This window comes from Rissa tridactyla, chromosome 14, assembly GCF_028500815.1.
Source record: "Rissa tridactyla isolate bRisTri1 chromosome 14, bRisTri1.patW.cur.20221130, whole genome shotgun sequence".
Taxonomy (NCBI): Eukaryota; Metazoa; Chordata; class Aves; order Charadriiformes; family Laridae; genus Rissa; species Rissa tridactyla.
The window spans coordinates 13003746-13016661 of record NC_071479.1 but is presented as its reverse complement, the minus strand read 5'-3'; the positions used below and the strand labels follow the sequence as shown (position 1 = coordinate 13016661).

At 66.6% G+C, this 12916-nt stretch overlaps 1 protein-coding gene across 2 annotated transcripts in view; it reads right to left on the bottom strand.

The window, feature by feature from the left end:
* ABCA2 (ATP binding cassette subfamily A member 2) overlaps nucleotides 1–9310 on the bottom strand; it is a 38416-nt gene extending 29106 nt beyond the window's left edge. For both annotated transcript variants that reach the window (XM_054220565.1, XM_054220566.1), the window contains exons 1-2: nucleotides 9073–9310; nucleotides 926–1019 (exon numbers count right to left, since the gene is read on the bottom strand). In XM_054220565.1, coding sequence (XP_054076540.1) covers nucleotides 926–1019; nucleotides 9073–9138 — 160 coding nt within the window. In that variant the 5' untranslated portion in view covers nucleotides 9139–9310. The remainder of the gene's footprint in view (nucleotides 1–925; nucleotides 1020–9072) is intronic.
* Between the last annotated feature and the right edge of the window lie 3606 nt (nucleotides 9311–12916).

Below are 12916 nucleotides of genomic sequence, written 5' to 3'. Positions count from 1 at the left end.
GGCAGGGGAGATGGTGGGAAAGAAAAAGAAAACGTGAGCAAACAGGAAAAAAAAAAATCAAATCAGAAAAACAAATCAAAAAAACCACACAACACAGAGCGCACGTCAGCGCCGAGGCAGGAACCAGGGCAGTGCCTGCCACTGCCCGCAGCCAGACCCGTGCTTGCCGCTGGGCTCTCCCTCGCCGGCACGCACTGAAACACAGGCTCAGACCATCGTTACACCGGGTCACCGCCACCGGCTCCCAGCGCTTCCCCCTGGCCCCACTGCGCCACCCGCACAAGGGCACCCGCCGGGGTGGGTGTCTCACGGGGCGTCTTGATGCCACACAGAGCCCTGGCGAGCCGGCACCTCCGCTCCGCCACCTCTGCTGGGGCACTGGCACCTGCAGCCCCAGCCAGAGCCCCAGCTGCGTATCTCCAGGCACCCCCAGCTCTGGTCCCATCAATTTGTCACGTTGCCGAGGCCCCAGAGCCCCCCCAAAAGACAGATGTGGGGCTCCACATGGTGCATTTCCCCCCCCCCCAGTACCACAAGGAGCTGGGCAGCCCTTCCCAGAGCTGCTCCTCGGGCGCTCGGGGGGGACTGTGGCTGTCCCAGCACCACCCAGCTCCAGCTCCTCTTTCCCCCCTCAGAACGTCCCTGTCGATGGCAGCCACAGGCTGGTTGGTGCTGCCACCCCTAGGGGAGCACCCCCAGGCTGGGACTGACTCTGCATCTCCAACCCCGCCACGTCTGCCCCACCAGCCCTCGGCTGCAGCCCCTGCCCAGCGCTGTTCCCCCCAGAAAGGACCTCTGGGTCCCCGCCAGCTGTTGCAGCCCCCCAGCCACCACCAGGCTGGCCCCAGGGTGCTGGGGCAGCTCCCCAGAGCCTCAGGGCGTCCTCAGGTGTGGGTGCCCTGGACACCACCCTGCTGGCACTCACCTTCCTTCACAGGGATGGTTGGCTTCTTCTGCCGCAGCCCCAGAAGGATGAAGAAGAGCACCAGGGGGATGAAGATCTCAAAGGCCAGCACCCACTGGGGATGAAACAGAACAGGGGGATCGTGACGTTTGGGGACAGGAGCCAGCTACCGAGGGCAGGACCAGGGTCCCCGGAGCCCCAGCGCAGTGTGGCACTGTGCCTGCGCCTTGCAGGCTGTCCGGTGGCAGTGTCACAGCTCAGCCAGAGGCACACGGGTCCCTGGGCACTCCCAGGGACCTGCTCGCACCCTGCCCGCTCCATCCTGCTTGCGGCACCTCAGGACAAGAGAGGGTACCACCGAGGGGATGGACCCCTACTCCAGCAACGTAAACGGGGCGTCGGGGCTTGAGCCCAGCCCCAATGGGCCACCGCAGCTGGGGCTGCCCAGGGGAGATGACCCCAAGTCCTTATGGCCAGCAAAGAGCTGCGGGCCCCTGTCCCGGCAGTGTCCTCGCAGCTGGCAGCTGCCTGGCATGATGTCCCCCACCACCTGTGCCACTGCTGGGTGCCACCAGTGGGGGCCACGCAGGGGCAGACCCCAACACTGTCAGGGCAAGGTTTGGTTTGGCCAGGCCCTGGCACTGGGTGCACCTGGGGGCAGCACGGGGTGGGGGGGGTGTCCCACCACCCGCTCTGTGCCCTCCCAGAAGGCTACGGCTGCGCAGGATTTCCACCAGCGGCATATGGCAATTCACAGCAAATCCCCAGGAATCCCTGACCCCAATCACGCAGGCAGCCCAGGCTGGGCTCCATGCCCAGAGGCCCTGAGGATGGGCACACGGCGCACAGCCAGCGCAGCCGTTGCAGGTTTGCACCAGGCCACATCATGGCCCCATCGCCCCTGAAGCCGCGTGGAGAGGAACTACTGTAGGTGGGGAAACTGAGGCACAGGGTGAGGTGAGCCAACCTCAGCTCGCTTCAGGGCCACATCAGACCCTGGGACGCCTCAGCTCCACTGCCGGGAAGGTGCCTGCTATGGCGCTGGCACCTCCGACTGCGCTCCTGCACCAGCCCAGCCACCCACGGTGACCAGGCGCCGGAGAAGCATGCCAGCGGGGTGGGAAGAGAGGGCTTTAAAATGACAGGGGCTGCCTGGAAGGACACAGCTGGCAGCAGATGACAGGGTCAGGCCTTCCTGTCCCTAACAGTGTCACCTTCACGCTGGCCTCATCCAGGGGCTGCAAACGCTCTGCCAAAACGTCACAGCAGCCCAACAAAAGGCGGCGAGCAGAGGGACCCCCACACCCAAACCCCTACCAGCGCGTGGCTGCAGCACTCCGGTTGGCAGAGCTGTGGGAAGAGCATGGCTGCGCCCATGGGTGCCCCCAGTGCTGCCCTCCCCAACCCCAGAGCTGCTGTTTTTGGGGAGACAGAGACCAGAGCAAAAGGGGCTGGCGGGGATGGCAAACACCCCAGGAGCAGTGCCAGGGGAATCCCCATCTGCCTGGCACCACCAGTCCCAGGCACGGTCCCGGGTGTCACCATCGGTGGGGTGGCAAGGGACACCCCAACCCGCTCTGCCCGCCCCGTGGCTCCCGCCCTGCTGCTCACACCCCCCCGCCTGTTTATCAAGTGCACAATTGGGCCTCTGTGCCTCGGCGCCTGGGGGACTGTCCCACAACACCCACGCCGGGCTGTACCAGGCTCCCTTGGGGACTCTCGGGTCCTTGGTGGCAACAGGAGAGACCCGCTTGTTGTTATTCTTTTTTTTTTTTTTTTTTTTTTTAAAGTGGGTCATTGACCTTTTGCTCGTCTCCTTCCCCAGAGACGTCCTCTGCCCCCGACCCCTCCTGCACTGCCGCACACCCCAGTGCCAGGGCAGGCTGTCCCCCACCACCGGCACCTGGGGTGACACGGCGATGGGCAGAGGTGGTGGCAGAGCAGGGCTCACCAGCCCACACCTCTGGGACTAATCCTGCCCCTTTGGTCCCCAGGGCTGCCCCTGTGGGGCTTTCCAGGCATGGGGAGGCCAGGTCTGTCCCACACCCACAGTGGGGCAGAGGCACTGGCACGCAGCAGGGAAGGATGTCATCCTAAGGGAGCCTCAGCCCCCCTGGGGGGGCACCCAGCAAGGGCACCCAACGCTGGCACAGCCTGTGGGTCCCTGCCTGCGGGTGCAGGACACTGGGGGACACTGCGTGAGGGAGCGAGGGGGGAAAGGCCAGGATCCAGGTGGCTAGGAAGGAAACGATGGGACAAGGAGGGGAGAAGGGCCTGTGCCTGCCAGCAGCTGGCCATGGCCTGCACTGGCCAGCGTGGTCTGTCCTGTCCTCTCACTCATCCTCTTCCTCACCCAGCGAGGGCTCTCACACATATGCCTGGAGGGGCGCGCAGGTGCAGCACCCAGGGTGGGACACTGGTCTCAGGGCCCTTGTGCCAAGGTGACAGTGTCTGGGGAGCCACGGGCAGCTCCTGGGCAGTGGCAGAGCTGGGCTGCCAGAGGGACCCACCTCACAGCACCAGTTCACCCCCGCCTGCCGGACAGGCGAGCAGAATGAGCCCACGGGTGCTGTCCAGGTTCGCATGGTCTGCCTGCCACCGCCACGGACGGTGGGGCACACATGAGCCCGCCGGGATCTCACGTGGAGCCCTGCCGTGGGCTGGACGCAGGGGCAGCAGGGTCCTACCCCACTCCCCCAGCAAGGCAGGCAGAGCACGGCGGGCGCTGCCGGCAGGGTGCCGGCCCCAGGCAGGCAGCTCCCTGGCAGGGGGATGCTCAGCTCCCCGGAGCACCAGGCCAGCAACTCGACGCCTGCATCCGCCCTCTGCCATGCTGCGGGGAGCTGCAGGAAGGACGAGTCGGGTCGGGCATCGCACAGCCCAAGCACGAGGCAGCAGTGCCAGCCAGGGACGCACGACTCCCACGCTGCCAGGCCAAAAGCACTGACGAGCCCCATGGAACACAGTGAGAGCAAACAACCGGCCTGACACAGCGGTGCCGCCGTGCCCACCTTCCGGCCAGCACCAGGGGCAGCCAGGAGACGTGCGGAAGCCAGGGTTAGCATGGCCGCAGGCACTGGGCTGCGGACTTTGGCAGGACAACTCCAACTGGAGTCCCCAGGACATGGCAGCATTCATGCCCCGACACCCACGTTTGGGCACCCTCCACGGGTGCAGCCAGGCCAGGCGGAGGCAGCTGTGTCCATCGCCATCACCTAAAAGTCTGCGCCATCCCTCTTGCTCGTTCCCAGGAGCGCCCCAAAGCTGCAGCCACCGCCTTTGGCCAGCACAGCCTGGCAGAGGGACAACCACGGGCTGGGGGCCCTCACCCAGAGACCCCTAATCTGGCAACCCCAGTGCTGTCCCCGCACCCCAAATCTGCCGCGTCAGCCCCCCTCTCCCCATGTGGGGATTTACCGGCCCCCACGCAGGTGAAGCAGCACCAGGCACAGCCCGGGGCAAGCCTGGCCTCCCAAATCCCCCATCCTGCAGCCACCGGAGGACAGGGCAGGGTCTCCCCGCGCTCCCAGGGGAGGCAGGAGCAGCTGCCCGCTCCCCGCTGGCCTCTCCTGCAGGTGCCGGCACTGCCCACCGAGCCGGCAGCAGCGGGTGCCGGCCTGCAGGAGCCCCAAGGGACAGGGCTCAGCTGCTGAAGAATCAACACCCCAGCTTTTCCAACAGCATTTTACGGCTGGTGGAAATCTTAAACTTTTTGATGGTTCCAGACTTTTAATTGTCACTCAATACCCACTTATTTGCCCACAGCTGGGAAGCGCAGGCGGGTGAAGCCGTTGGTTGCTGGGCAAAGACAGAGCCAGTGGGTGAGCGAGGCCCAAGGCCGGGCAGACCCCGGGACCAAGCTGAGCCCTCACCCCTGGCCAGTCCGCAGACACCCACCAAGGTCACCGCCTGCGCCCTCACCCACAGGGACAGCCGAGGCCTGGCCCAAGGGCCACTGACCCCCCAGCACTTTTTCTCAGTGCAAGTTGTGCCCCTCACCTCTTGTCCTACTGCCACCTGCCCCCAGTGAGGGCACATCCCCACCCCTCTCACCCAGCCTAGTGGCGTGCCTCAGGGAAGCTGGAAGAGGAGGAAATCCCCACTGGGGTTTGCCAACACCTCTCCCGAGCCCAGTCCTGCCGTGCTGGAGCCAGGGGCCCAGGGAGAGCCGAGCGCGGTTCTCCCCTGTGCCGGTCCCACAGTACTGTGGCAACTGGGCACCAGCGTGCCAGGCTCGAGGGGGCCACGCCATTGGCAGCACCATGTGCCAGGGCCATGCAGCAGTGCTGCTGACCGGCACACGGCACCGGGACATGGCCACCATCCCGCCGGCACAAGATGCCCGGCCTCAGCACAGGCGGGATGGTGCTGGCAGCTGTAGCGTGGAGAAAGGCGCCGGCCGCCCCGCAGCCTCTCCCTGCGGGCAGGGAGCGAGGCAGAGCCCTGCAGGCCTGCCAGCTCACGGCCACCCACCCTCCAAGCCACCGAAGCCACCAATCACTCTGCAACAGATGCCCCCGTAGTGAGCAGGTGCTCATGGGGACAGGGGTGCTGCCTGGCACTTGCCACGCCAGCCTGGGTGTTTACCCCCCCGCCTCCCCCGCGCCAGCTGCAAACATCAAGGGGGCAAAGAGCACCCTGAGCTGGGGCAGCGCCCGCCTGATCGATTCCTGCCTCCGGTCTGGCACCAGCCCCACCCGGCAGGGCCTGGCAGCGCCCCCGCCAGCCCGGGGTGCCCTGTCCCCCAGGGACACTGCGCCCCGCTACAGGCGCTGCTGCAGCAGGGACCCACCACCTGGGTGAGTCCCTTCCTCCCCAATACCCCAAATTTCAGCCGTTCTTATTTGGCAGGCATCAGGGTCCCTCACCTCCGCTCCTGGTGGCCGGGGAGGAAGGGCAGAGCTGCCAGGACAACTCCTCTGTGTGGTGGGAGCTTCCCAGCTCTTGGCCAAGGAGCAGAAGGCACAAACCGTGCACAGGGTGAAGCGACCACACCACTGCCTGTCTCTCCCCTGCCCCATGTTCATCCTCCCCCCACCCCAGGGCCCATGCCATGGGAGCCCCACTGACACGCTGTGACACCAAAGTAGCACCCGGAGCCTCGACTCCTGCACGGCATTCCTCTGGAAGAGCCCCAAACCGCTAACAGTCCCCCAGGGCCAAACAAAACTCAGCAGCATGCTTCCATCACTGGCGCTTCAGAGCTGTGGCCGCCTTCCTGTCCCAAATGCATGGGCACAGAGAGCCACAGGGAAGGTGGCCAAACACCCTGAACTGTGTCTGTGGTAACTTTTGAGAGAGCACCTGTTCATTTTTCATCCAATGTAGGTTTAAACCAGCTACCAAAAGTCACCAGGGATCCCATCCCTTAAGATACACACCACTGAGCTTGCCCCCACCCCAGCAGAGCCAAGGGAACACAGACGATGGCACAGCCTGTGCTGCCCAGGGCTGCCAGCAGCACCCCAGGGACTGCCCACCCTTGGGCACCCACAGCCCTGGCTGCCCTCCACCGGGAGATGCTGATGCCGTTCTGCTCAGGCCCCATTGCGCCAGGGCTCCTGCCTGAACTTCTACCCTGGGAAGAATAAAACCACGACTAAATCCCAGAGCAGCCCCCAGAACAGCTCAGCCTGACTGGGCATGAGACCTCACAGAGGTGCCACCGGACAATGCCCAGCCATCACCCTCGCCAGGCTGCAGGTGAGCTCCTCTGGTGACAGAGGGGGCTACAGGAGTGGGTGACATGTGGCGCCATAGGTCAGGAGCACACCTCTCTCAAAGGCCATCGTGTCACACAGCCCCCCCTGTACCCACCACTGCCGCATCCTCAAGTGGACCAGCCAAGCCCTCACCAAGTGCCTGCGGACAAACTCTGTCCCGAAACCACTGCTGCACCTCTCCGCAACACCGCTCCCCGAACAGCCCTGGGGCCAGGGACGATGGGCATGCAGGGGCAGTGCGGGGGACTGGCCTCAGCTCTCCCGAGTCCCAGCCCAGCACTCCCAGGCGGACATGAGGCGTTTGCTCCCCATCCCATTCCACAGCACTGGGGCCGCTCCTCTGCTCCTTGCTGGGAGTAAAGCACACCGTGGTGTGGCATCTACTCCAGGGCAGCACCCCGCGGCACGGTGCTGTGCCAGTGGGCAGCTGCTGGCAGGGCAAGGGCATGGCACACACCACACTCCCTGTGAGGCTGGAAGAAGCCCAGCAACCCCCGGATTGGACCCCCAGCAGGGGAGGGGGGTCTCGTGCTTACCCCCCTCCCTGCTCCAATCCCCACAGTCTCTGCCTGCCCCAGCAGGATCAGCCCAGTGGGATAGGGTGCTGGTTTCACTCGGTGGCCAGGGCAGAGCTGCGCAGGGGGACGCACCCCCACAGAGTAGGGCACGGGCTGATGAGGCTGGCATGGGGCCTGACCCTGCCCTGGCCGGCCAGCGCTGGCAGGGCTGCTCCCGGGCTGCTGGGAGAGGGCAGCATGATGTCCCCTGCGCAGACAGAGAGCACGAGGTGACTGTGGGACTTGCACACAGCAGGAGCACAAGGAAGTAGATGACACACACAGGGCACGCACGTCCTCAGGCCACGGCTGCCCTGGGGGCTGCGCTGAATGCATCCATGAGCACCCACGGCACAGGGGGCAACTCGCTCCCTGGCACACAGATGGTCCTCTGCACGCCCCATCCACACATGGCATCACTGGGTGGGCGAGGAGGTGCTGTTCCTTCCCCTGCCACCCTGCCTGCAGCAAGCAGGGCACGCCAGTGGCAGTCCCCACACATGGGGGTGACTGGGCCTGGGTTCCTCATCCTCCTACAGCACGCTGCACCCCCACACTGCCCATAGGGCTGGGGAGGGTCATGCAGAAATGGGTCCCCAAAAGACATGCGCACCCCCAGTCTGTAACCCCACCAGCCACAGTGGCCAGCTCCAGGTTGGTTGCCAAGAGCTAGTGGATGCCGGGGCGTAACTGTGCCAGCGGCTCGCCCTTGCAAGCGGGGGTCCGTGGCACACCGCCACCGGGCAGCCCCTCGCCGTGACCACACAGCTGTACTCGGGGTAAGGAGCAGGGATGACTCAGCCGAAGAGCATCATCCCCCTCGCCCATTTTGGGGGCGCTGGGGCTGCCCACGCAGCGGGCACCTGCCTGCATGACGGCCTTAGCCCAGCCCGGCCCACAGGCGGCCCAGGCATTCCCCCCGGTGCGGCGGCTGCCAGCACAGCGCAGGGCCCGGTGCTGGCGAGGGAAAGCAGGCAGGATTAGGCCTGCAGGATATTTGGGAGGGGGAAGCAGAGAGAGCATCACCAGCTCGGGAGCAGCAGTTCGCTACCCTCCCCCACCCTCTAAAAATACCGGCGCCCAGCGCACCCTCCCCCTGCCCGCCGGGGCGCTGCGGGACGGGGTCCCTCCGGGCGGCCCCCCGGGTCCCCCTCGCCCGGCCGGCGGCAGGCAGGGCTGCCCGGCACGGGCTTACGCCGCATCCGCGCCCCCGGCGCACCCTGCCACCCCCGGGAGGGGACAGGCCCCCCGGGACCCCTCCTCAGCCCCACGCCGGAGAGCGGGAGCAGGTTCGCCGCAGCCCACGGGGCAGAGGCAGCTCTGACCCACATAGGATTTGGAAACCTATTTATAGCCTGCGGCTACCGAGCGCTCGGGGAAAGGGCTCCCAGCGCGGAGGGGGGCGGGCCTGGGGACAGGGGCTGGCAAGTGCCCGGCGCGTTCGGGCCCCGAGAACGGGCCGTGGCGGCGAGGGAAACGCTGCAGAGGGCGGAGGATTGGGTGGGCGCCCAGCCCACGGCCCCGGCCCCGGCCCCCATCCCCCGCGGCCGCAGGGCCCGGGCGGCCCGCACGGACACGGGCACGGCGTGAGAGCGGGGCAGGAGAGACCCAACTGTTGCTGCCCCGGGGCTGGGGAAGCCACCGGGCCGGGCCCACGGCGGGGCAGGGGACCCGACCTGCCGGCAGCCGGGCATGGCGCGGGGGGGGTATCCCCGGCCGCCCCGGGGGCTCGCACCCGGCCGGCCCCACGCCCCTCGCTCCCCGCGGCGCAGACACGGCCGGGCCCGCACCGCCCCTCAGCGCCCCGCCCGGCCCCGGGTCTCGCCGCGGCCCCCGGCGCTGCGGCCGCTCAGGGCAGCTCCGGCCCCGCCGGCGCCCCCCCGCTCACCGGGCTGCGCCGCTTCAGCGTCACGTTCTTCCAGAGCAGAAGATGGAGCTGGTGCAGGAACCCCATGGCCGGGCCCGGCCCTGCCGCAGGGCTTTCCCCCCGCCCTGCTCGGCTCCGCCGATCACCCGCCGCCCACCGCCATGCCCCGCCGCGGTGCCGCCGCCGCCGCCTTTGTCCGCAGCAGGCTGTGAGGGAACGGGCCGGCCTCCGGCCCCGGCCCCGCCGGGCCCGGCCCGGCCCGGCCTTGCGCAGCACCGCCCCCGGCCCAGGGCCGCCCCCCCGCCACCGCCCCTTAAAGGCACCGCCGGGCCGGGGCTCGGGGAGGCCGCGCAGCCCGGCCTGGAGCCCAGCGGCCCGGCCCCGGCCCCGAGGGCACCGTCCTCCCACAAGGGACCTGCCGCCGGGCGGGCGCTCTGTGGTGGATCCCGCCCCTCCCAGGGAGAGCAGCGGCCCCGGCCCCCGCCTCTCCTCGGTACGGCCTGTCCGGGAGCGGGGCTGCTGCCCGGGGAGCTGCCGGGTCGGGGAAACCCGACGTCGCCTGGAGCTGCCCCTGCTCCTCCCCAAGCCGGAGACACGGAGGGGTGCCCCCAGCTGAGCCTCTCCCCCATCGTTGCCCCTCCAGGACAGACGTGCGTCGGGGGGCCCGTGGCTGTGGCAGCCTGCGTGCGAGGGGGGCATTGCTGTCCCCACATGCTGGCTGCTGCCTGCCCTCCTCGGGCCCAGCTGCCCGCGGCTCCTGCCCAACCGATCCCACGGACAATTGGTGGGGTGTCCACAGGTGTTCTTGGAGATGACCAACCTGACAAGCTGTACCCCCATCCCAGCTGTGACCCCAGGGCTGGGAAGGATGCCCTCAGCTGCAGTAGGCATTGAGCCAGGCCAGCTCTCCATTCATCTTTCCATCCTTCCTTCTTTCCATCCTTCCTTCTTTCCATCCTTCCTTCTTTCCATCCTTCCTTCTTTCCATCCTTCCTTGAACACTTTGAATCACAGAATGGGTTGGAAGCCCACCCAGTGCCACCCCCTGCCCTGGGCAGGGACACCTCCCACCAGCCCAGGTTGCTCCAAGCCCCGTCCAACCTGGCCTTGAACCCCTCCAGGGATGGGGCAGCCACAGCTTCTCTGGGCAACCTGGGCCAGGGGCTCACCGCCCTCACAGCCAAGAATTTCTGCCTGATATCTCATCTCATCGCAATCTCCCCTCTTTCAGTTTAAAACCGTTCCCCTTCATCCCATGGCTCCCCTCCATGATCCAGAGTCCCTCCCCAGCTTTCCTGGAGCCCCTTTAGGCACTGGAAGGGGCTCTAAGGTCTCCCCGGAGCCTTCTCTTCTCCAGGCTGAACCCCCCCAGCTCTCTCAGCCTGTCCTCACAGCAGAGGGGCTCCAGCCCTCTGAGCATCTTTGTGGCCTCCTCTGGCCCCACTCCAACAGCTCCGTGTCCTTCTGCTGTTGGTGGCCCCAGAGCTGGATGCAGTTTCCATCTTGCCATCCTTCCTCCTCTCCTTCCATCCCTCCCTCCCTCCATCCCTCACTTTGTCCCTCTCTCCCTCCCTCTTTCCATTCCTCAGGTTCTCTTCATTTCTCGACCTGCCCCTCCCTCCCTCCTGGCTGTCCGTAGCCCCCTCTCTCCTTTGCCTCCTCTCCTGCACCTATCTGTAACCATCTCTGTCCCCAGGCTGCTTTCAGGGCCAAGTGCAGCCAGGAGCTGTGAATAACTCCTTTGGCTGCCCCAGCCCCAAGTGGTGTTGCTAAGGGTGACTACGTTTTGGGCAGGCTCTGCGACAGCTGCCTGGGCACTAACAAAAGCTCCCCTTGTCCTGTCACAAAGCGCCATTATTCAAAAAACTTCTGGGTGAAACGTTGTGCCGAGGTGAGGGAGGACAAGGGATGCCCAGGGGGAGATGGTGGTGGAGGTGCCCCAGGGCGGGCGGCCGTTTGGGAAGGGCTGTGGGGTCTTCCCGGGGGCAAGAGAAGCTGGGCAGGGGGTGGCCAGGGCTGGCTGAGCCCCTTTCCACCTGTGCCCCGCTGGCACAAGTAATGCGGGGGCAGCTGCGCCAGATGACACCAGGGCTTGCTGGTGTTTCTCCAGCTTTGAAATACCGGAGAGATCTGGCGTCAAGGTAAGCCGGGCCACGGGGGTTCAGCCAACCCTGGACTTGGCTCCTGCAGGGGCTTTTAGTTGGTCCCTGGGGAAGGAGGGATGCGTGCACCCTTGGTTCCTCCTGGAGGACTGCATGTGGGTTGTCCCCAGCCCACACTAGAAACACCTCAAAACCCCTACCCTGCCGCAGAGAGGGTCCCCAGCACAGAGGGGCGCAGAGGAGAGGGTCATGGCTGGGGCCGTGGGCTCAAAGCCCTGGGCCTGGGTCTCCTGCCTCCCTCCCTCCTGTTGCCCTTGGGTGGGTCTTGGTGAACTTTGCAGCTCCTCTTCTGCTTGGCACGACCACAAAACCCCGTGAGGGGCCAGCGAGAGACAGACCCAGCAATGTGCCATGGGGCAGCACAGCCCCGAGGACCCGGTGGCCCATCTCCTCCGTGGACCTGAGGCCCTGAGCACTTCTCAGGAGACTTCCTCGCGGGATGGCCGAGCTCCTCCATCTGTGTGGGGTCATCTGCAGATGGCAGCACCCACCCGCACAAAGCTCCCTGCCCGGTGCTGGCATTACCGGATGGTCCCATTGCCTGGCCCCGGGGCAGTGGGGGCTCCTGCCCAGCACACCTGGGCAGAGCTGGCCCCAGCTCCCAGCCCGGCTCCGAGCCTGTGGCACTGCGCTGCCCCCTCCCTAGGCCGTGGGGGTCAGGGTGCCTGGATGCACCAGCTACAAGTACCCCCCAAGCTGCCAGGGCGTCCTGGGGCAGCACCCGGGAGCGACAGCAACAAGTGCCAGGGAAAAGCTCCCTCATACTCCGCCATCCATCCTGCATCCCCCGGGGAAACCTTGTGGTCACTGCTGTCCCCAGTGCTGTCCTCTGCAGAGGGGAACGGCCCCTTCCTGTGTGGACCCGGTCCCCAGGGCTGCGCAGGGGGGGACAGGGACGGCAGCGGGGACAATGCTGACAGCTCCAGCCGGGCAGGGAGCGCTGCCTTCGGCTGGCGGGGCTGGGGCGGGCCAGGCTGGGAACAGCACCCTGCAGGCTGTGCAGCACCCGGTATCCGGGCTCTCAGTCACGCAGGGGAAGACATGCAGAAAAGGGCTGAGAGAAGATAACAGGAAACAGGGGACATGGCCGGGCGGGAAAAACAACCCAGCCCAGAGCTGCAGTTGGCCTCCGAGGGCTCCTGCGGTGACACTGAAACCACAGAGCCCTGCTATACCCCGGCGGTGGCATGGCGCTGTGCCAAGCCACTGCCCAGCTCCTCACCTCGCCACCAACGCTCCGGCCATCCTTGTTCCCTGCATCCGGGCAGCCGGCAGGAGCAAGGGTGCAGGGGGGGTGCAGTCCCCAGAGCTGCTCGAGCAGCCTGAGGGACCCCCAGGGAGCAGTTTGGGGTCCCACTCCCAGCTCTGTGTGTGCCCCTGCCAGCCCCAGGGACAGTGCTGCACGCTGCGGAGCTCCCGTCCCTGATGCTGCCTCAGTTTCCCCATCTCTATTCCCCTGCCAGGGCTTTGTGAGAGACTTGGTGCCCAGACAGCAGTGCCAGCGAGGGAAACAACCAGGCGCGTGGGCAGAGCGGGATGGGGGCAGGTCCGCAGCCCGCTTCCCATTTTGGCAAAAAGCACCTCAGCCAGGGCAGGTGCCCGGAGCTCGGCAGCTCCTGGGTGCTGCCGGTGCCACCTCAGCTGACGGTTGCAAGATGAGTCAGTGGGAGCCAAAGTCAGGCTGGCATCCTGTTTTCAACCAT